General features: G+C 44.6%; 3 protein-coding genes across 4 annotated transcripts; 1 reads left to right on the forward strand and 2 right to left on the reverse strand.

Moving 5' to 3' along the window:
* Positions 1–3,125: 3,125 nt before the first annotated feature.
* Positions 3,126–8,996, reverse strand: LOC137912731 (mitogen-activated protein kinase 12-like). Its single transcript, XM_068756865.1, has 12 exons — positions 8,767–8,996; positions 7,131–7,260; positions 6,882–6,940; positions 6,642–6,753; positions 6,526–6,555; positions 6,325–6,372; positions 6,031–6,145; positions 4,969–5,040; positions 4,773–4,852; positions 4,522–4,600; positions 4,265–4,438; positions 3,126–4,134 (listed from the first exon to the last, which is right to left on the reverse strand). The coding sequence occupies exons 1-12, from the start codon at positions 8,883–8,885 to the stop codon at positions 4,067–4,069; spliced, it is 1,086 nt and encodes a 361-aa protein (XP_068612966.1). The 5' UTR covers positions 8,886–8,996; the 3' UTR covers positions 3,126–4,066.
* Positions 8,997–9,405: 409 nt separating this feature from the next.
* Positions 9,406–14,785, reverse strand: LOC137912730 (protein adenylyltransferase SelO-1, mitochondrial-like). Of its 2 annotated transcripts, none has more exons than XM_068756863.1 (9): positions 14,232–14,785; positions 13,916–14,119; positions 13,656–13,833; positions 12,999–13,129; positions 12,542–12,819; positions 11,793–11,961; positions 11,149–11,334; positions 10,798–10,954; positions 9,406–10,575 (listed from the first exon to the last, which is right to left on the reverse strand). In XM_068756863.1, the coding sequence occupies exons 1-9, from the start codon at positions 14,783–14,785 to the stop codon at positions 10,351–10,353; spliced, it is 2,082 nt and encodes a 693-aa protein (XP_068612964.1). In that variant the 3' UTR covers positions 9,406–10,350. The 2 variants fall into 2 exon arrangements, with proteins under 2 accessions (XP_068612964.1, XP_068612965.1); XM_068756864.1 differs by having other exon boundaries at positions 10,360–10,575; positions 14,232–14,692.
* A 479-nt stretch (positions 14,786–15,264) lies between these two features.
* Positions 15,265–22,905, forward strand: LOC137912732 (calcium and integrin-binding protein 1-like). The gene is made up of 7 exons (XM_068756867.1): positions 15,265–15,409; positions 15,743–15,777; positions 15,880–15,979; positions 22,083–22,236; positions 22,319–22,437; positions 22,556–22,644; positions 22,733–22,905. Exons 1-7 carry the CDS (start codon positions 15,359–15,361, stop codon positions 22,752–22,754), a joined length of 570 nt encoding a protein of 189 aa, XP_068612968.1. The 5' UTR covers positions 15,265–15,358; the 3' UTR covers positions 22,755–22,905.
* Positions 22,906–22,939: the final 34 nt, after the last annotated feature.

Here is a 22,939-nt window from a genome sequence, read left to right on the forward strand (position 1 = left end):
AGCCATGGGAGGAGCGCTCCAGCACATAGGAAGGGAAACACAGGCCCTGTGATATACTGTGACCTCTCACCTCAGAGTCAGGTCCCATCCTCGCTCCAGCCGGAGCCCCTCACTGGTTCATCACCCTACAGATGAACGATAAAATTCAGGAAGCTGTGACCTCCAGCAAGGTCACCGCTGAAGACTTCTGCCCACTTGAGCATAAAATCCATCAGAATTTAGCATCTGTTTGGTCAGACAGAAAAAGGTGGTTTGCCCTCTCTGGGTTGGCTCCAGCACGACCGGCGACCCGGTAACGGACTAAGCGGTTCAGAAGATGAATGAATGAATCCTTTTGATTCATGTAAAATCTGATGTAATGATATGTAGAACAGTAAATGGAAGCAAGAACCGGATGGACGAGATGAACATTTTGTAGTTTAGCTTTCAATCTAGCAGAAGTCATTTGTCTTGGTTCAGCTGCTGGCATCCATTCTGAATGTGCCCCCCCCTCAAAAAAAAAAATCACATCAACACATCACAGATGGACACAAAATTGTTCTGGGAGAGATGACAGTCGTTCGGTATGCAGTCTTCAAACAGCGGGTGGATTTCTAATGAATGAGCTAATGTAAACTAAACTGCCCATTCCGTAAAGATAGGCTCTCCCACGGGTAGCCTGATTCTTCTTTTGTTGTTCCGTCCTCCTTCTCCTTTTATCCACCCATCTTTTCTTGCCTGCTTGTTTCAATCCCCCCTCGTCCTCACTGTTCTCACCATTTTCAGAGAATCCTGCTTAGCTGCTTACACAGGGGCTCACCAGCTCCATGTAAACCCGAGGAATGTCCTCGATGCTTTTCCCGGCAGTGCCGTCTCTCCTCCTGAAGGATCCCACAAGACACGTGAGCTTCGGTTTACACATTACACAGAGATCAGGGCAGAGAGGTTGGAGCTCAGGCACACACAGAAAAAAACAAAAAGCCATACAAGGGTTAGCAAGTGAGACGGACGGGAAGGCTGAGAAGCTGCAGCGACAGCATTCATCAGCCACATGACTGGTTTGGGAATGTTTCATCCCCACACACGTTCACCCGCTGAACAAATATTGGGCCAGACACGCAAGTAAAATCACGCTGACTCAGGAAAGCGGCGAACATAATTATTCATTTTCTGAAGAGGAAAAAAAAAATGGATTCTTATAGTATTCAAACTTAAAAGCCTATCACCATTATTACGACGAATAGAGTGCTGAGCATCCAGAGTAACGCCATATTAGGTGAAACAATTTAGCAGCTGTTGGCTTGCTTGTGCTAAAACTCTCATCCATAAGAGCGTGACACTGTGGACATGTGATGTGAGAGGACGCCCAGTCCTCTGTAAACGTGCCACACTGGCTGGAGTCATAACCAGCAACACATCCAAACTGACATCTGGGTCCAAGCGAACATCATGTTCTTAAACGGCCTGCTAAAGATGCACACACAGACGAGGACATTCACTCTGATCAACTTCAGAGCTGAGCCCTTGAATCTGCATGTTTGCTCTTCGGCAAGGGCGAGCTGTAGGCAATGACGTTCCATCATTGTCATTCATTTCATTTGACAGTGACGGCGCTGGGCTCCATTCATCGAGTCATTAGAGCTCCCACTAAAGTGAGACAGACTTTTCCGAGCTCATAACTGCTTAAAGAAGATGGATCTCTCACGAGAACCAAATCAACTCTATGCAAGAGGAGGAAGAACCTCAGCGAAGACAGTCTTTTTCCTCTCACCCTGGTAAGATTCGCAGTGATGCTACCCCCCCCCCCCCCCTAAAATAAACACAGTTCGTACTGACATTCCGCTTTAAAAAAAGGCGACTGACCCAGGTCAGATCAGTTTGTGCGCATCACTGTCATTCCACATATACTCCTTCCTGAGTCTATCTAAAGTCTGTGTGTGTCCAAATGAGCATAGCAGACATTACAATGATTAATATGTCTTAAATATGCAAATATTCAGCTTGAACCCAACATGTTCTATAAATAAATAAAAAAAAAACAGAGTGGGCAAAAAAAAGAAAACAGCCATGAGAGGAGGATGGGTGGGTGGGGGTAAAATAAATGAGATTTCCCCTCTGTTTTCCTGTCTGAAGTGGGAACAGTGCTCGCTGTTTCTGTGAACTGTGCATCGCGCGTGTTCACGAGGACACAACACATAGCAGGGATAGCGTCCGAGGAGCTCAGGCTCAGTAAGGAGAGCTGAATTTTAAGGGAGTAGACCTTGGGAGTCAGGGATCTGGAGGTCGCTCAAGACAAGCCTGTTAAATTCAACACCAGCTGATGGAGGAATGAGGAGAGTCTAAACATGGACAGGCACCCTGTGGGAATGTTTAAACATTTCTTAGGCTTACTTGAAGGCATCAATCATATTTGGTACAAAAATAAGGTTGTCAGCGTTTAACTACCGTGTATTAAATCATTGCAGCGGCTAATCTCTGACAGATTGAATCGTCTAAAGCTGAATAATATTTTTTTTTTAAAAAGGCTTAGAAACTGTGGTTCACTGAGATAAACTTTAGTCATCAGCATGTAAACATTCTCAAACTGTTGCGGCAAGTAACTTTAGTTTAGAAGGAACTAAGTCATAAACTATTATTAAATTACATTGAAGTTCTGACCTGTTAATAGTATTAAAGGTAAAGTATGTCACAGCACAGGTTTAACACACTGGGGGGGGGGGTCAGGAATTCCAGTGTCAAATATCTCACTGCCTATTAAAAAAAAACGAATTCCATGGAAATCTATCCAATAACTGTCAATATATTTCTGATGAAAACCATGACATAAAAACAGCATCACCAAATGCAGCCAGGTTATGTTGTTTATGTGCTGCCACCTAGTGTTGATCGGATGATTAACAAGTGACACGTCACATTTAACAGGGAACATACAGGTCCCTTCATGAGTCACCAAGTCACTGTATAATAACTCGGAAATAATGTCCTCTATCGAGAATTCTTTTTAGAAAATGCATAACTTTATAAAAATAAAAATAAACCTTCATGTGAAAATGCAGAAAAATAAAGAGTAAAAGTGCGAGAACCCCCCCCACACACACACAAACACACAAACACAAACACAAACACACAAGGATAATTCTCAAGGATAGTTTTAATGACATAATTACAAGAATGGTGTACGGAGCATGGAATCACAAATCGGAAAGAATGTGTTTTGTCACTTTTTGTTTTTTGACATTTGCTCTGCTGTGAAGTTAAAATGTGAATCTGAATAAAATGTACATAACCCGTTGGAATGGATGTCAAATGAGCAGCAGCTCAGGATACTTTTTTTGTTCATCATTATCTTAAGGCTACTGGGAACAAGGTCAGAGCAGATATGTAAAATACACACACACCAATAATTCCCGTCACATATCTATGAAGGACAAGCCATCTCTTCACTGTCGATCGAGATCATTTTCAGGTTAAAATTAGATTTTATCTGTAGCACCATCTGATCACTATTATATTACTGGTATACACTGGTATCCAAATCAAACATCCTGACCAAACAATGAATTGCACTAGAATGTCAAGAACAGTTTGACTAAAAGATTTATGTTCCTCAAATTAAAATATGGCTAATGTAGTTTCTTGATTTGTACTTTATACCAACGGGGAAGTACTCATACATTAAAAAAATTAAAAAAATAAAGAATTCCAACACACAAGATTCAAGATTCAAGATACTGTATTATCATTATGCGAACATAATAAAATCATGAGAAGGCCCACAGCTTAAGGCACACATCATATCATAATCAAATCGTGTGGCACTCAGATCAGTGACTCAAATGACACAACCCATAACCCCCATCATAATATAATCACCTGACTAACACCAAATAAGCTCACATCCTTGGAGCTAAACGTTCTGAGTCAGAAAGCAGACAACCAGATGAAAATGAGTTTGACGATAGGCAAAGGCAAATCCACAGCTGGAAGCTTACATTTGCAAATAGTGATGGTTTCCCGACTGAGGTCAAACTTGTCGGACAGGCTAGTTTGTCCTGATCCCAAGGCTACACAGTCAAATCTTTATGTCCTACAATGATGTTTCCTTGGATTCTGGCACAACTGGCTGAAAGGTCAGGATCTCTGTGAAGGTGTGACCTAAGGAAAGAAGCAAAGGCAGGACATTAAACAGCCGTTATGGTCTCGGCCCGTTCCCCTTTCCTCGTCCACCACTGCGCTTTTTCCCCCTTTTTGCTCCATTGCAACAATATGGTTCCTCCATCCTTACGTTTCCACTGTCTCAGCTGCAAGTCTGTGTTGTCCAGCGAGTGATCGTACGGCTGCGCTTCGGTCTCCTCCTCTGGTTCCCGGAATTCTGCAAAGTAAGGCAGCTTCAGGGCCTCTGCGGCGGTTGCCCTGCTCTCTGGATCTAGCAACAGCATGCGTTCCAGCACAGACACGGCTGAAGGAGGAGAAGAGCATGGTTCATACAGTTCACAGTTTCACCGATGAAGCTGAACAATCGAGAGGCTGAGCACATCTTACCGAGGGGATTAGCTGTGGAGAAAAGCTTCTGAAGGTCTTTCTTTTCCAGCCTTGGAAGACTTTTAATGTATCTTTTGGCCTAAGAGATTAAATGTCACACATCATCAGAATCATGCATGGATTATGTTTGTACATGAATTGAAAAGGTGCACACACTTATTTTGCCTGAATGTCTGATCTCTAAAGCTACAGAGAGAGCGAGAGAGAGAGAGTGTGTGTGTGTGTGTGTGTGTGTGTGTGTGAGAACTCACATCCTCAGATTCTAATTTCGATATAAATTCCTGAGTTGGTGTTCCTGTGGTCTTCATGATTTCATTCAGTTGATCGAGGTCTGAGAATAAACCGTCAAGGGTTAATTTCACAGGATTATTATTGGAGTATAACGGTGGACGAACACTCAGTCTGAAATAAGTCAGCGGAGCTCAGCCAGTGAGGTAAAAAAGATACGGTCGCTGCCTTTGAAAAGAGGCTTCTGTTGCAGCATCTCTGCCATGATGCAGCCCACAGACCAAATGTCCACTGAGGAAAACACACAGAAACAAAACACACATCACATTCTTTGTTACCAGTTCCATTTCAATGAATAAAGACAGCGGGGGCGAGAGAAAGCTGAATTCACATCTAAAATACAAGAGAAGTTGTTAAGGCAATAGTTTTAATGGCACATCCTAGAACATTCTATTTCTGAGCCCATTTTATCATTTATTATTTTGTGTGTTATTTTGTATTTTAGCTGCTCTCTAGAGTTATTCAAAAATCATTCAAATAACTCGGTCCATAGAGAAGAAATAAATAAACAAATAAACAGGCAGTCCCCTCTTAATTAAAGCCATGACATACATTTTAATTATTAACCTAACAAGTCATATGAAAAGTAGTTTATGCTTAATTCATGGGTAGTTATTCCTCCTTTGTGCCACGGCACAAATTGCTCAATACACAGTAATGTATTGAGCAATAACTGACCAAAATAAAAAAAACTCTATGATGCAAACGCTAAAAAGTGTAAAATCAATAAATCACATTCCTGAATCCACCTCTTTGTATGGATCCGTTCCAACCTAAAATGGGTTCTTCCCGCCCACACATCCAACCCTCCAAACAAGTTCCATGAAAATCTGCTGAGTGCGTTCAGCCTAATCCTGTTGACAGTAAACAAGCAGCAGAATAAACGCAGCTACAAACAACATGTCACTGGCTGAAGTCAGAACAACTCAACTTGCTGTCGCCTTCGCAGACACGTCCCGCGATCAGGCTTGCATGATACGAGTTAGAGAGGAAAAAGAAGCAAAGCAACAAGACCCAGCCTGTTCGCTGGAGGGTAATTATGGGAAATGTAGTAAACCTCTAACAGCAGCAGAAGCTCTGAGCTGAAGGACAAGCATTCAGCCGAATAGGGCTGAGTCATTCTTCATCTCTCCGTAGTGTGAAAAGCATGTGCTAATAGGGAACCCTGATGGACGATAGGGGAAAGCGCTGCTCCCGGCCCTGGGATGAGCTCCTCATTACCTGTCTGGGTGTAGTGCATCCAGTTCAGGATGACCTCTGGGGCTCTGTACCAACGAGTCACGACGTAGCCCGTCATCTCGCTGTCTGCCTGCCGCGCCAAGCCGAAGTCCAAGATCTGGTGGAACATGAAATGAAACATTAAGACAGACACACACACACAAAAACTATAGCTCATTGTCGTGCAGATCTGGTAACGAGACTAAGGCAGCATATTTCTAATTTCATAGTTAAACTGCAGAGAAAGGTGATTTCTTGATGCAGAGACACACAATGGGCTTCGTTTGGTTCGCTTACCTTGAGCTCACAGTCTTGGTTGATGGCCAGATTTCCTGGTTTGAGGTCCTGCACGATAGCAAAAGACAAACTATTAAGAAGAAAATTTGGAGAGTTATAGTTTGTGCAGGAAATGCCAACTCCCTTCAGAATGATATAATAACGTAATAAAGCGAGCTTGTCTAACAGAGCGGTGGATGGATCATAGAAATGATGACTTACCCTGTGAATTATACCAGCAGAATGAATATACTGTATTGGAAGGACATGAGATGGATTAAGCACTATAATTATTTAAGCATTAAAGTAACAGTTAATTCACAACGCAGGGTCTCCACCTTAAGCCCTTTGAGTATCTGATAAACCAAATATTGAATCTTCTCCTCCGACAGCTTTTGCAGCTTCATGAGCTTCCCCAGATCGGTCCCCATGAACGGCATCACCAGGTAACTCCAGGGAGAAGGGGGAAAAAAACAGTCAGAACAAAGCCTCGATAACGCACGCCGCTTTGAAATGACATGTGCAAAAATGTGCCTATATGTAAAATAGGTGATATAAAAAGAACAGAGTGCACTTACAAGTCGTGAAATATGTCCAGAGAGAGGTCAGCGGTAAACACGTCTAACAAGCCAATCACCTGCAGACAGAAATACGTGAGATACTACACAGAACCCTGAAATAGTGCATGTTCAAGCTTCATTTTTCTAATCTTCCATTAAAGTCCATAAAGCTTTCAAAGCTCCATCTGGCTCGTACTAGCAAAACGAACGAGTCGAGCAGTCCCGCATGCCTGGGGCCCTCCCCTCACTGATCCTGCTGTGCCTCACATTTTCATGTTTCATGTGTTTGAGAAGCCTCAGCTCCCTGTAGGCCCGCTTGGCGAAGAGCTCTGACTGGAAGGGTCTGTACAGCTTCTTGATGGCCACCTTGGTTCCGGTTCTTGAGTCCGCTGCTGAGCTGAGGGAAAGAATACAACAGGGCTCAATATCAGAATATTCCCCTGATGTCCTTTTGGACGACGTCGTATATTGAGTTCACGCGCAGGTCCGACGTTCAACTGATCATCTAGAATATGTTGCTATACCATTTTTACTGTGCCCCAGGAATGTCAAACAGGTTTCTAAATGTTGCCGTGGCTTGATTTAGACAAATAACGAAAGTAAAACCAGGCAGCTTTATGCAAAATACAAGCTCTGAGGTGCACATCTCACCGTCTTGGGTCTGGATGCCAGAGGACACGTGTCCATGCAACACTGTGGAGTTTGTCTTACTGCTGCATTCACTCAAGAATCTATGACCCCAACCACTGTGTAAATATCGGAACAAGCCCACAAAGTTTTTTTTGGGGGGGGGACTGTACATCAAAATGACGCTTCATGGCACTTACAATGTTTAATGTCAGCTCTGCTCAAGGCAACGCGTTATCATAACGCTAAATGTCATCAAGATCAGAAATCAAGCTGCGACAGATACAGGCCGAGGGCCCGTCTGTGCTTGTCAAACGGCATTATTAATGTCACTATGCACTATAGAGGGATGCAACTTTGCTATGGTTTAATTACGTAGGTGGATAGACGGGACAGATATGTTGAAATTTAAGTATTTAGACAAATTGAGTACACGGAAATTAGCCTTTGGCTATAATTCTGTCATATTTTACATATTTTTATATGTTCATTAATATTTACTGTCCTTGTTTATGATCTACACGAGTTTCACATGTAAATATGTTTCTGAAAATGTGTTTGTTCATTTTGAGTTTATGCCTGATGTTTGATGCTCAAATAAATAAATAAATAAATACATTTAAATAAAAGAAATAAACCTATTTAACCAACAGCAGCAGCAGCAGCAGCCGTATGGCAATAAAACCGGCCTCATCGAGGATCAGGCTGGTGTGAAACGCACTAATAAAGTTATGAGTGCGTTGAAATCCACGTCTCACACATGGAGCGTCCAGCAATGGGGCCTCATAACATAGAAGATCCCGGACCCCGGCCCACGTCGAGAAGCGCCCCTGCTTCCAGCTGAGAGGTGTCTGTAAACGAGCGCTTCCACCTCCAGCGCGTTATTGCGCGACACGCAGACAGCCTAAAGCCGTTTAGTGGCCGCCCAACAGTTAATCATTGATAACAAAAGAGAAAGCGTCGGGCCCGCAGAGTGCGTGAAAAGCTGCGATCGAATGACGTCAGAGCGCTTCACTTGTAACTTAGTCTTTTTACCGACAACTAAAGACGAGCACAACAACAACAACAACAACAACAACTGCTGTGAAAGCGAAGCGCGCCGCCAGCGTCTCCATCACACGAGGAAGTGGAGCAGCGTGCGGCGCGTTTCTTTTGTTTGGCCGTGGCGGAGCGCGCCTGCCTGTCTGTCTGCCTGTCTTTCTGTCCGTCTGTGGGGCACCATCTGTCCCATCGGGGTTCGCCATAAACCAGCTGTTACGCATTTACACTCACTTACCAAACCGTCCCGTACGCTCCGGTCCCCACCTGCCTCAGATCCCGGTACCGCTCCGGTACTTCCCACGACGTTTTGTTGACTTCATGGCGATGATAACCGGGTCTGACTCGTCGAGACATTCTTGTTTTTTCTTTTTTTGTTTTAAAGCTAATAACAAATAGAACGTCCAGGAGATGTTGCTCGGTGGTTGTTATTTGCGCCTACCGCCGTTCCACACCCATCGTCCCGGATCCCACCTATGCGCGCCGCTCTGTGCGGCGCTCTGCGCGTCAGCGGCTCAGGGCGCACCCTTAGGTTACACAAAAAGCCCCTCCCGAGCAGAGCTCCCTGATGAAAGGTGAAAGGGACGCCGGGGAGGGAGCGAGCTGCCGAGACGCGCGTGACTTTGAGACGCGTCGGCAGGTGCGCCGTATTCCTGAAAGCAACTCAAAAGTCGACGCAGTCTGGCGTCGTTGTTCCGCGGCGCGGACAGGTGGGACGTGTTCCAATCCGAAAATGCTTTTCGTGTTTGAGGCTTGCTGGGACATGAGGAGGACAACTCTGCGCGGATTTGAGACGCAAGACTTTTACGCGTCCATGAAAGGCGTGTAAAGAAAGCGTGGTATTAAATAAATACTCTGCGAGGACTCGGTCTGTGGAAAATGCACATAAATATGAAAATTTATTTTTGCTTCTATCAAATTCAAAGACAAAAAGATGTGATTGGTCGTCAATAAAAAGAACACAAAGTCTATTGACGGGTCAGTTTATTATTCAGGCAACTTGAGAGCCCAACAACATTTTACTGTATTCATTTTGAAACACACGCCATCTGTTTCCTACCAGTTTAAATGGTTTCATTTAAACCGATCTGTATTAATAACGGATCAAAGCCAGATCGGTTCAAACCAGCGGTTTATGGATCAGTCCTGCGGTGGCACAGTTCCAAACGGTTAATGAAGGTCTTAATGAATTTATCCACAACTGATAACGTCACATTTTGTGGCACAATGGGCAAGAAAGTTTGAAGAGCAGCTTGACTCCCGTTTTTAATGCCGAGTGCTCAAGCTACAGAACAAAAACAGCTCATTAAGTAACGAGCTACTATGACAGTACTAAAAACCAACAAGATTGTCTATAAGAGAATATATATTAGGATATATTGTGCGTGTTTATTTTTGCTGCACGGATCTATGCTTTCACCCACTAACATCCCCAAACATCAACATTTCTCTTTTGCACACACACACACACTATTTGGTATATATTCGGGTGACACCCCATGTTTTGTCAGAGTCAGACAGGTCATTGTGTGACTTGTTGTCTGACTCGTCATTAATAGCTGACCGAACACCAGACAGACAGACAAGGAGCAAGTTTCTTTCAAAATGTAACCAAATTGCTCAAATTAAAGTCGATCGTCTCACAAGCAGCTCAGGCTCCGTCTGCCGAGGTTCAGCTCGGTAGCCTCTGGGGGTGTCAACCCTCTGGCTCATTTCCTTGATGCTGCCGACCAAAGAGAGGCGTGAGGCGAGAGACAGATGGCGAGGATCCGAAACTCTCTCGTTACTCTTGGCAGGCTAATCAAGCATTCAAGGAAGTTATTTACGAAGATCATGTGACACTCATTTTAGTAGCCCAGGCCGGAGGCTTGCTGTCATAAGGAACAGGACCTCTGGCTCCAGATGCAGATGTTGCCTCTTGCTGGCGCTCCTCTCCTTCATCCCTCTCTCCAAGCCTGGGAGTCTCACCTCCGCCGACCCACGCGGGAAACTCGAGGCCAGGCTGCGAGGAGAAAGGCTTCTCCAGAACCTTGAGGACTCGCTGGACCTGCAGCGCAGAAAGGAAAGTGAGAACATGCTAACACACCCTGAAAGTAAAACACTGCAGGGGCGCTGAAGTGAGCCGAGTAGAATTAAGCTGCTTTTTAACCACTTCTGTAAAATGCAAATCATTTTCTACTAAGGTCAAACAAACAGTCCAAAGTGACACGAGAGGGTGTCGATGAGCTTTTTACAATCTCAAGGGCATCGCGGCGGATCCAAGACTGACCTCAGAGAAGTCTCCATCCTCGGCGGCCTCAATTGCATTCTGGGCAATGTAGTTCCTGAGTATTACCCGGGGGTTGGTGCTGTTCATCACCCTCACCCTCTCCTCCTGCAGGGCCTGCACGTCACTCTGCCCTTCCAGCTCGCGAGCCAGACGCTTCCTGCAGCAGTGATAACATAAAAAACACTCTTTAGCTACAGCGACGGACCAACGCCCCGGTTCCTCCCTTTTCCTTTCTATCCACCCCCTTTATCAGTCACACTTCACCCATCACCATCCTCCAGACACAGTCACGTATCCGGTCGACACTGCCCCCTCTCTCTATACACCTTGTTATTCCCATCCGAACCTCACCTATAACTTGTGATCCAGGAACTCCACTCCTCAGCATGTTTGGCTTTCAGCGCCTCCTGGCTGGTCTCCATCAGATCTTTCAGTTTGCTGATTCGGTCCAACTGCCTCGCGATTGTCGCCCGGTCTGAGATCATCTGGAACAGAGCTGGGTTGCTCTGCGCCATGGAGAGCAGCATCGCCAGCTCTCTGTCAAAAGACGATGGAAATCAGAACTGTTAAAAACAAAATGCAATCTGAATCCCTTTATTTTCAAGGTAGTTTTTTTTCCCAATTACCCAAACACAGATCGCAACCCTCAAAATACTTGGCTGCAGTAAGACATATCCAGGTGATGAGATTCTTCTAGCTGCCTTTACCATTTTACTCTGAATTCCTCACTTTTAAAGTCTATACTAATCAACTACTTCTTCTAATCAGTTTCACGCATGTAATTTTAAATTGAAAACTATTCTGAAATTGCTCCGATAGAAAGTCCATCCTTAACTTACATTCAAGTTTCATTGGATGTTTGAATTTGAAATGAAACATCTGTTTAATCTGGATTGAAAAATGTATCCCTGTTGCTGCGACGCAACCAAAATGTTATTTTATATTTAACTTGCCGTAACGATATGAAATAGACCAAACATAGCTTGCAGTCTCACCGTGGATCCATGGTAGGTTGGTTGGCAGCCTTGAGTTCCTCTAAAGAGGCGCACTGCTCCAGGAAGAGGTCTGTGGCTTTCTTGACATGGTCCTCTTCTGCCGCACTTTCTTCCTCGGTGGGAGAAGAAATCTGACTCAAGATGCGGAAGGTGTTGGTGAAGTCAGCACCTTCAGTTCAGGGGGGGGGGCAGAAATAGCTCCAATAGGTAAACCATCCTCGACCAAAAAGCAGCGATCCATGGGTTCCCCTCAGGGCAAGCAAATACATTTATTCCTAAATGTGCTCAAATATTTACATCAATAATAATAATAAATATCAACTTACAATGTGAAATTTTCCAGGCACAAAATATCACAATCATTGGCGATAAATGTATTTTGTTATTTTGCAAGCTAATCCTGCCGAGTGCTCTGAAGAGAGTGGCGAGGCCAAATGTTTCAGAATAAAATATTAAATTAATATTAAATATAGATTCACAATGAAAGTCAGTGACGCAGCGCTGAAAGTTCATTTATAGAATCTGCCACGTACCCCAAATGGGTTTTTTCCTCCTTCCATTTCATGTTATGGTTTTATTTACAATTACAAAAACACATCTTCAGGCACAAACAGCGCAGAATCCCCTGCGATAGGCCAAGTATTCTTCCTGTTTGATACCTGTTTGAAGTCTTGTCACAAAATGAAATGCTCTCTCCGGCTACACAATGGTGTAATAAAAAAAAAAAAAGCCCTCCCATCCCATCCCACCTGCATCGTGCATCGTGCGCAGCAGCTCGGTGACCAGGATCTCATCCTCGGGCTCGCTCTGCTTTAGCAAGCCCAGCTTCTTCCTCATGTTCTCGAGGTAAAAGCCGTTATACAGGTCCAGGTACTCATCCATGACGGCCGCAGCCCGCTCGGGAGGCACCTCTGGCGCAAGAGCCTCGGCCAGCTTCACCAGGTTCCACCGGCAGATGGCTGGCTGAGCCTGGTAAGAGTATCGGCCGTTGTTGTCGGAGGCATTGCAAATGAATTCTGGGTCAAATCTGAGCAGGAGAAAGAAATCTGTTCTCATTGTTTGAAGAGAATGAGGACTTCATAAACACATAACCGTGTATTATCGCCTTAATTACTGCGTCCACGGCAGCTAAATAACACTCATTTGCCTTATATGCTAAGGATCAACAAAATGAAGACTGGATCTATGACGGCACTTGCACCCAACCTGTCCATGAAGCCGTATGGACCGTAGTCCAGCGTGAGTCCCAGGATGCTCATGTTGTCTGTGTTGAGAACGCCGTGGCAAAAACCCACACACTGCCAAAGAGCCACGAGTCGAGCTGTACGGAGCATCACCTGCAGACAGAGGGAGAAGGAGAAGCAGACGTTTAGCATTTGGCTGGTTTAATGCGTTTCCCAAAAAAAATCTTCATCTGAAAATAAACACACACGGGGGGGGGTTAGACATGACTTCTTATTAATTATAAAAGGAAAATGTCAAGGTTAATATATATATTTTATAAAACCACATTTTATATTATACTGTATATAATGCATTATATTATTTTGTGTGTGTATCTATATCGCAAGTAAAAACACTTTTTCCATTGTTTTTAGCGTTGATTTGAGTGTTTTTAAAGGGGGAAATTGATGAAATTGTTTTCAGTTATTTCATAAGGGGAAAATTGATTTGTTGTACGATTGCTACGGTCCGGGAAGGGATTACTGTACCGAGCGGCACACAGACAGTGAACCAGCTAATGCATTTTAACTAGATAAGATCAATATGTTCTTCATCTGAAATTGGCTGCTTGATTAACTTTCACTTGGCTGACATTTGTGCGTTGCCGTGGCAGCAGAGCATCGCTCCACGTGCCCTCACCTCTCTGAAGAAAGCCACGTTCCTCTCCACCCGATCTGGGTACGTCCGCTGAATTTCTGGGTAAAACATCTCAATGACATAATCCATCATCTGACCTCGGATCTCGCCGCGACCGTAGCTGGGACCCTGACGGCCCGTGAGCTCGTCTGCCTGCTTGAAGATCTCAAAGGACCCGAACCTGCTCAGAGCGACCCACGAGTCAAGCAACGCGAAGCGCACGATTACTGAGGCGGATCAAAGAAGGCGACACCGTGGCTCACCTGAGGAAGGTGGGGGCGATGCGGAGGACCACGGAGCATCTCTCATGGCGAGGGTGCCCACTGTAATACACATCTCGTACAACCCTGCTGTCAGAAGTCACCAGGGAGCCAGCTCTGGTGGTGGGAACACCCAGGAAGAACATCACCTCGCTGCAAAGGAACTCTCGTATGCTGGAGCGCAGGACCTTACGGCCATCAGCTTGTCTGCAGACAGAATTAGTCCACATAGATCATGAAAATTCAACTGTCGAGAGAAGCGTTTGGGTATTTGTATTTTTATTTGTAGTATACTTAATACTATTATTCTCCCTTCTACCTGGAGTAAGGAGTCAGCCCCGCTCCCTTCACCTGGATCTCCCACCGGCCGCTCGGGTTTTCTCGCAGCAGTTCGGGATGTTGTCCGGGCGGCACCTTCACCTCCCCGAGGTAGCAGGCCGCTCCGTCGCCGAGCTGGCCGGCGAAGTGGCCGAACTGGTGCCCGCAGTAGCAATGGGCGGCGGGCTCGGAGCCAGGCATAGCTGCGGACCCGCTAAGATATCCCGGCCCAAGCGGGTCGTTCATTACCTCATCCCCGTCCAGCCCCAACAGTGCCAGAGCTTCGTGCGACACACACACGAACCGGGGATTGGTTATCGGCTGCGGCTTCACCCTGGAGAAACACGCTCCTTTCACCTGCCGCACTCCTGGGACGTCGCACGGATCCAGGGGGAGTTTCTGGAGGGCGACATTGTCGAACTCGAGCCTCTCCAACGAGGAACGACTCATTGCTAGACCCATATTATCCATCCCGACTGAACCGAGGAGTCTGATCACGGACACAGCGGGAAGAAAGTTGCGTGACGGTCCCAGCCGAGGACCTAAACAAGCCATCCAACTAAAGCCATCCGTCAGTTTCTCCTGTATCCTACAGCGGATGTTTACCACCAGACGGGTGGTGTAACAGTATTATTAGTCCGACTGGAAATACTTCGCTGAATTAAATGTCAAAATAAGGGCTGCAAAAATTATATTAACCTCATTATGTGATTATAACTTATCATTGTTTTAAGTGTGCAGATCCATATATCATTTTAATATAATAAAACGACTTGACTCTGCTCCATATTCGGTTGTGTCGGTAGAGACTTCCGTTCTGTACTGCAGGAATCCTTGCAAAGTTTGATCTGACATACTAGGACAAACATCTTTAAAAAAAAAACAAGAGTTAAGTAAAGCAGTTTTTTTTTTTATCTGACATGAAAGACTTTCAAAATACTTTTTTTTTTGTCACGATGGGATCCATTTATCTGCGCCACAGCGGGGGGGGGGTGAAATCCGCTGCTAATAGCAGGGCAGTGAATGCAGCAGCGCGAGTCCGGAAGCAAGCGATGCAAGGCAAAGCAGTAACCTCGTAGTTAAGCAGAAATCGACTCTAAAAGTCTGTTTCATCGGAAGCGAAACAAAATGGGAACTACGGCAAGTCACCTCGGGAAGGATTTGCTCTCAGAATACCAAGTACGTGTCCAAAGCAGAGTCCGAGCAAAGATAATCGAGATTCACCGAGCGGCTAAAGTTGAGGGCAGTAGTACTGGCAACGACGTCATAGCTGTTAGCATAAACTTTAAAGGCTAAAACAGGTATTACAAGTGCAGTTGGATTTGCTAGTGATCTGTATTACTATTATCCATTAACAATACATATTGGCTGCTTCATTTACTTTTTTCATTATACAAATTGAAATAGATAGTTATTATTGCTAATGCCACTAATTGAAAATGTCTTAAAATTGTAGAAAGTAGCGTGGAGAACGTTTTCTGATTGTTGTTCTAATGATTATTTCCTTTGAAGGAGCTGACATTCTTGACCAAACAAGAAATTCTGCTGTGAGTTATTATTTGCATGTGATATTATAAATATAAAACTTGTTTTTGAAGTATGTAAAACCATAAAACGCTGCTTTTTTTACATGATATTTGCTTCTTCAGAGCTCACAAACGATTTGCTGAACTTCTCACTAAAGAAGAGAAAGAACTTCCAAATATCAGAATATCCATGGAGAGGTTTCTCGATCTGCCAGAGTTGAAGGTGATGTTTTTTTCCCCCACGTGAATCAGAAGAAATCTGGTATTTTGCGCAGATTGTTCTGTGTTTGTGTATTTTTATGAAAAAGCCTCCAGCATTGATAACATATCCTGATCCTTGCACTTTTCCAATCAGTTGTCAGGTTTGTGACACTGTAAAAGAGAGAAAATCAGAACCAAGCCCCAAAGATTCAACCCAATAACCATTTTCTTGCGGTAAGAAACGAGACTAGTATTCTTTCTTTCAGCAAGGGAGAATGGAGCTGCTCTCTAGCCGTGCCAGCCACCCTCCCAGCAAGGGAGAGTGGCTGCTGCTAGCTTCGTCCTCGATTCTCAGAGAAACAGCTCCACTCCAGCTGGTTTTATTAGCAGATAAGAATGTGTACGTGCGTAAATCACCCAGACATGAAGACTCCAACCTTGAGCAGATAGCACACAACACAAAGTGTTCACTTCTTCAGTCTAGTCAGCATATGAACAGATCTACGATTGTCACATACTTTATGAATATCTTGAGTAAGATTATGAAGGATAAATGGCCTTAAAAGAACCATGACATAACTACTGCTACTCATTGGTGAATTAATGATAAACACATTCGCAGATTTATCTAACAATTCCCCCCTTTTTATCATTAATGAACACATAAACATAACATCATGTGATGTCAACTCGACTTCAAATGGCATTCTCATTCTCATGTATCTATACGTGACGGATCAGGTTCCGTGAGATCCGTACCTGCAATAGCAACTTTCAAACAATAGGCAGTGATTTTTTAATGCAAGGGAAAACATAAGCACACATGATACTTTGAATAATTGACCTTTACCCATGTCAAAATCACTTATTAGCATGTTAAATTGTTGGATTGGAAATCAAAACAGTCATGGCCTGCAGCCAGACTTCATCAGTGTGTGTGAAAGCATAGAACCTCAAGTTTATTTAAGTCACAGTTTATATTGCCCAGTACGGTAGGTGAGACTGCTTTAGCTTGTTCTGTCACACAAATCAAAGGGACCCCGAGGGGTAGCGACAGTCTGAGGTTGGTGCACGGTGGAGTGATGCGTTTTCATTCACCAATCACTCTTTTCTTCGATCAGGAGTGTGTGTTGAGGGGTCGGTGGAGTGATGCGTTTTTATTCACCAATCACCCTTTTCTTCTGGCACAGCTTCTTCGGTCAGGAGTGTGTGTTGAGGAGTCGACTGACAGGTTCTTCTATTAGACTATGGTGGCGTTCATCTATGGCCTACAGCAAGTGGTTACTAGCACGCACTGCTGGAGCAGCTAAAAATGTTTGCTAACAATGTTACTTGTCATCCAGTGAGGTCCTGCATCTGCGCAGTGTCGCTCGGGATCGGAGGTGTGATCTTTTGAGTGCGAGGGTTACTCACACGTTGCACCGGACACTGTTGTTAGTTGTGGTAGCACCTGCAGTGGGTGCCGTGCATCCCAGTTGCTCCTTCGGCGACCTTTTCAGCCGTGTGGGTCATCAGCTGAACTCGGAAGGAATCCTACCACCGTTGGTGTTCCCAGGACTCGTCGGGTGTTCTTTACCCGCACAAAGTCTCTGGGTCTGCTGTTCGGGCAGGTGCATCTGCTGCTGCTGCTGCTGCTGCTAGACGACACGACCTCTCTTTTTGGTCTCTCAGTACCTGCGTCAGATTTATGCAGTATTGGGTCAGTGCATCATCACACAGTGTGTTTGGCCATAGGAACCAGTCCAGTGTTTGGAGGTCGTCCAACCACCACCTCACTTGTTGACGACAGATTATGCTGTGGGTTAGGGTTAGAAGGTAAACCAGGATAATTCCAACATAACTTCGTTCATCTGGCTTTCAGAGTGTGGGGTTGTTTCGTTCTGCAGCGCCACCAGAGTGCGTCTGGTAACTGCAGTGTGTCTTCAGATCCAACTTAAATCTGTCACTGAGTTCTGAAGTTCTGAAAGCATTTTGTTAGCAATACATGAATCATTGTCAAACCATTGTCAGAGAAAGTCATCTTCTCCATCGCTGAAGCACTTTGTTTCTTTGTGCTTCAACCAAATTCGAAAGCAAGGTGAGCGTTCCACCAAGTCCATCATCAGATGCTGACAACGTCTCTGAGGTAGACGAGCAAGTTGATGGAAAAGTCAATGGAAAAGTCATTGGACGCGTCCGTCCAACATTATGTCATGCAATCACTTGTGAAATTGAGAAAGGATGAACAAACAGGAACTAATAAACATCAAACAAAGACGGTGCTTTGAGATCCTTCAGAATGGGAGACGCCATTCTCTCGTCAGGGGCGGACCAATCATCCTCAAGGGCGCCCAGCGCGGGCCCCCAAATCCAGATTTCTTGCCAGTGAAGAAAGTTTTGACAAATACAGGTTGCTGAGGAGTCAGGCATACACAATTAAAAACAATCAATGATCATAATAGAGTCTCTTTAAGGAATGTAGATTCAAAGGCTTCATCTCTGCTCAGGAACATAAGCTGTAGAATGCAATAAATGTGATGTCACCACATCATGAGTTGATGAAACCTGCTGTTTCATCGAGTCCATTAAAAAAATCCCCTCATTGTTGTGCAGTGATCAGTTATACACGTACATCATGGCGCATGCAAGGAATGGCAACGCCATCGGAATCACAAAAGAAGAGTAATTTCAAAGAAGGTGTCATGAAATCTTGACCAAGCAAAAATTATCAGAACATAAAGAAGAAATCAAAAACTCTGTGATAATCTAAAACATGTATCCTCAATAGTCTGTGTCCCTTTAACAGGCCTAGATAGAGGTTTGTGTGTCACAGCATCAGAATCCAATTAAACATAAAACATGAATCCCATTCATCAATAACTGAACAACAGGATGCTGTTCATAAGCTCTGTGTTTTAACTGCTGTTTGAGCTCATATCTTCTTGCATCATTAAGTCTAAACATCAGTTGAGCTGTGTGTGTGTTTGTGTTTGCATCTCACGTGAACCGGAGGGCGATCCGTCAGTCAGTCAATCCGAGCCAGCCACAGAGAAGGAGGGACCCCCGCCCCCTCATCCACGACACCGCTGTTGATCACCCCTTATCTGGCCTCTGTCCCTCAGTGGTTCCGGTCACTCCCTCATCCAGCGTCCCCTCTGTTCACAATTGAAGCATCCGCCTGGTCATCGTTCCTCCACAGGATGAGAGCATGTTCTCTTTCTCATTCGTGACGATGTCTCCCACGGGACGTCCTCTCGGGAGGCACGCTGCCTTGAGACATCGAGCGTTGCATGCTCTTTGGAGGAAAGTCTTTTTCTTCTTCTTTCTTCTTCTTAGCATGTTTGACGTGGTGCATTCAATCGGTCAGTCTGTTGTTAGCCCCACATATCATGCTCGAGTGAGCAGTGTGGCCTGGTGGGGGGGGCGTTGGACCCTCAGTGGAATGCACCCTGAGGTGGACGATGAACTCTGGTCTGATGGTGATGGTGATTGATGTCTTCTGGTCGTGGACGGTGGGAGGAGGCACCCAACCCTCAGTGGCTGGAACAGAGTGACCCGCGGGGGCCAAACTCCAGTACAGTGGAGCAGGTTGTGGAGCAAAGGAAAACAATTAGTTCCTGCATATTGTATTATATCATATTACATCAATCAACTTGAACCTCTGAGCTTAGCATGCTATCATCTTTTGTAACATAGACCTGAGACATGTTAAAGCGAAGGAAGCAAACAGTAGGAGAATAGCACTCATAACACTCACAGGAGTAATGGCTTCCAACAGAATACATACATAAAAATTTTTTTTATAATGATGAGTAATGGCACAAAGCTATTTGTGCCACCATCCCCCCTCTTGAGGCGTGGCAACGCCCACGGCTCAATATCGCTGCCCATATGTAGACAAATTTAGGCAGACGTGAATGTCCTAGTTGATGTCATTGCTATCAATGACCTGGTAGTGTATGTACCGTTTAAAAAAAAATTAGATTTATTTTCCCTATCTGTCCTTCACTCCATGATTATCTACTTGTTTTTCCTACCTAGACATGCTGAATCGTGTGTTTTTCTTTACTTGGCGCCCTGCAGTAATGCGCCCAGTGTCCTATCTCACACCTTCCTTCCACCCCCTCCTCTGCCACCCCGACCTCTCTGATAAGGTCTACGTCTGTCTCGCCAAAACACTTCCTCTTTACCATCAAAAACATATCATCAGACTTCTCGTTATTTGTTTCACGCTACTCTCTCTTCATGTTTTGCCCGTGTAATAAATTCAGACAGAGTTAAGTTTAGCAAGGTGACAGAATGCTTCATCAGCCAGTGGCTGATTTCTGTGTTAAAGGTTTTGTTTTTGAGACGGAGCTCATTCTTTAATTGTTGCCGGTACGGACCGGCCTCATTATTAACATCATAAAGGGCACTGTTCTAGTCCTGCTCTGAAGTCATCAATAACTTCATCAGACTTTGGCTTTGTTTGTCCTATTTTACTGTAGTTAGCTCTTTGTCTAAACACCTCTCTCTCTTGCATTTAGTCTGGGTTTGACTTTGGTTACGTGGGCGGACAACAACGGTGGGGCGCTACTTTTTATTTATGCCCCTCCCGAGTGGAGGTGCAGATGGGTAAATTCCTCTTTTCTAATTTTGGTTTAGTAGAAAGGTTATTTATTCTTCAGCGTTTACTTATTCTATCTTAAATACCTTTCCTGCTATATAGAATTCCACACGTGACGTAACTCAGAGAGAATCCCCCTAATGGGGCGAAGTGCAACTCCCGAGATGCAATCTTCTAGAGCAAACTTTTGTTTGCTCCGGCTTCTCGCTCGGCGTCCTAACACAGAGTTGCATATCGTTTTAGACCCTCCAGTCTGATCACCACTAACCTTCATGAATGAGTTCACAAAGTCTTCCCCAGTGACGGTCTTGCGTTGACACCGTGAGGTTCCAGACCGTCCAGCCGTGCAGTGATCCCATGAGGACTCAGGCTGTTTTACTGTTACAACTTTGACTCATTCCGTTCATCCACATGAAACATTTATTCACAGACACGTACATACAGGGTTTTAAGTCTAGACTTTAACAACAACAAGCAGATCTGTACTTTATTTTTATTCAGCAACAACAACTTTGTATGCTTTAATTTATTCCAGGCCTTTACATCCGCATTTAATTATTATTATGGCCTCTAAATTTAATGACGTCGTTTGTATGCACTGCTCAATAGGATCGTACCGGAACCCTACTAGCTTCCTTTTAAACAAGACTGTATTGATCACTTGATCAGGTACTGCGCAATAGGACCGCTGCTACCCCTATTCGCTCGTCTTCAGCGCGATGAGAAACATCTCCATCCGCTATGAGGTCTCCCACTGACTGCGTCTTCTGGAGCCTCCACGTTAGGGCTAATCCCTACCCGCCTTCTCGCGGAAACCTCTACGTTAGGGCTAGCTAAGCCCTACCCGCTTTCCCGAGGAACAAGAAAAAGGGTGTCTTACCTTCAGGCTGGTCTGCTCTGGTTCGGATCCCGTCAACCCGATCCCCAGGGACTGGCACGCGAAGGATTGGCCCCAGAAAAGGGTCTTAGTGAATTAGAGTGTGCACCCTCTAATCAATTCTTCCAAGCCAGCCCACTGCAGACGGGTGTATTGGATCCTGCCGACAACGCCAATTAATGTCAGGTTTGTGACACTGTAAAAGAGAGAAAATCAGAACCAAGCCCCAAAGATTCAACCCAATAACCATTTTCTTGCGGTAAGAAACGAGACTAGTATTCTTTCTTTCAGCAAGGGAGAATGGAGCTGCTCTCTAGCCGTGCCAGCCACCCTCCCAGCAAGGGAGAGTGGCTGCTGCTAGCTTCGTCCTCGATTCTCAGAGAAACAGCTCCACTCCAGCTGGTTTTATTAGCAGATAAGAATGTGTACGTGCGTAAATCACCCAGACATGAAGACTCCAACCTTGAGCAGATAGCACACAACACAAAGTGTTCACTTCTTCAGTCTAGTCAGCATATGAACAGATCTACGATTGTCACATACTTTATGAATATCTTGAGTAAGATTATGAAGGATAAATGGCCTTAAAAGAACCATGACATAACTACTGCTACTCATTGGTGAATTAATGATAAACACATTCGCAGATTTATCTAACATCAGTCCAACCCTTTCAGGCAAAGAATCTGTCATGTATTCTCGACATCCGAAAGCAAAGACGGAAGCCTCACATTTGAGGACTTTCTGGATCTCTTGAGTGCCTTCAGCGACTCGGCGACCCTTGAGATAAAGTCCCATTATGCCTTCCGTATATTTGGTGAATACATTTTTACAAGTTAGCTGCTATTAATAGTGCGTGTAAGGCCATCAGCCCGTCTTGAGCATGTTGGTGTTTTCAGACTTTGACGAGGATGGAACTCTGAACTGTGGCGACCTGGAGAAGCTGGTAAACTGCCTGACCGGAGAGACGGATGACACGAGACTAACAACGGAAGAAATGAGACAGCTCATCAGCAACGTGAGTTCACCCAGAGATGTCTCCTCTTAAAAGAGTTGAAAAGCTCATCGGTTAAAACCGCCTGTGGATGCAGTTTGGTACGCTCGTGTGTCAATGAGCTTATCGGTCTTTACTTCAGATTCTTGAAGAATCAGATATTGACAAGGATGGAACGGTGAACCTCTCAGAGTTTCAACACGTCATATCACGGTCGCCGGATTTCATTAGGTGAGGATTCAAGTTCGTTATTTACTCGTAATTTCTTCTTTTTTTTTTTTACTTCAACTGTTTCTCTTATGTCTTGCTGTCTCCGTAGCTCTTTCAAGATTGTGCTGTGACGACCTCTAACGTGCTGTGGAAATGCTTCGCCCTTTAATTCTCATGCTTTTCATCTTTATTTAGATGTTTGCCTTAAATTATATTTCCCTGTGGTTTTCAATGTCTTTGTATGGCTTAAAATTACCCTTCACACAAATTAAAATATTTATGAGGAACTACTCATTCACAATGTTTCTTTTTTATA

The sequence above is a fragment of the Brachionichthys hirsutus genome, unplaced genomic scaffold, assembly GCF_040956055.1.
Source record: "Brachionichthys hirsutus isolate HB-005 unplaced genomic scaffold, CSIRO-AGI_Bhir_v1 contig_1405, whole genome shotgun sequence".
Taxonomy (NCBI): Eukaryota; Metazoa; Chordata; class Actinopteri; order Lophiiformes; family Brachionichthyidae; genus Brachionichthys; species Brachionichthys hirsutus.

What these genes read in the sequence shown, in the direction of transcription:
- LOC137912732 (XM_068756867.1), top strand. Translation starts at nt 15,359, where the DNA reads ATGGGAACTACGGCAAGTCACCTCGGGAAGGATTTGCTCTCAGAATAC. An exon ending in ATTTGCTCTCAGAATACCAA is followed by an intron (nt 15,410 to 15,742) that starts GTACGTGTCCAA and finishes TTTCCTTTGAAG; the next exon opens with GAGCTGACATTCTTGACCAA. An exon ending in TGAGACAGCTCATCAGCAAC is followed by an intron (nt 22,438 to 22,555) that starts GTGAGTTCACCC and finishes TCTTTACTTCAG; the next exon opens with ATTCTTGAAGAATCAGATAT.
- LOC137912731 (XM_068756865.1), bottom strand. Translation starts at nt 8,885, where the DNA reads ATGTCTCGACGAGTCAGACCCGGTTATCATCGCCATGAAGTCAACAAA. An exon ending in AACACATGAAACATGAAAAT is followed by an intron (nt 6,941 to 7,130) that starts GTGAGGCACAGC and finishes TTCTGTCTGCAG; the next exon opens with GTGATTGGCTTGTTAGACGT. An exon ending in CTCCACAGCTAATCCCCTCG is followed by an intron (nt 4,439 to 4,521) that starts GTAAGATGTGCT and finishes CTCCTCCTTCAG; the next exon opens with CCGTGTCTGTGCTGGAACGC.
- LOC137912730 (XM_068756864.1), bottom strand. Translation starts at nt 14,692, where the DNA reads ATGGGTCTAGCAATGAGTCGTTCCTCGTTGGAGAGGCTCGAGTTCGAC. An exon ending in CAACCTACCATGGATCCACG is followed by an intron (nt 11,335 to 11,792) that starts GTGAGACTGCAA and finishes GTCTTTTGACAG; the next exon opens with AGAGCTGGCGATGCTGCTCT. An exon ending in TCCTGGATCACAAGTTATAG is followed by an intron (nt 10,955 to 11,148) that starts GTGAGGTTCGGA and finishes TCACTGCTGCAG; the next exon opens with GAAGCGTCTGGCTCGCGAGC.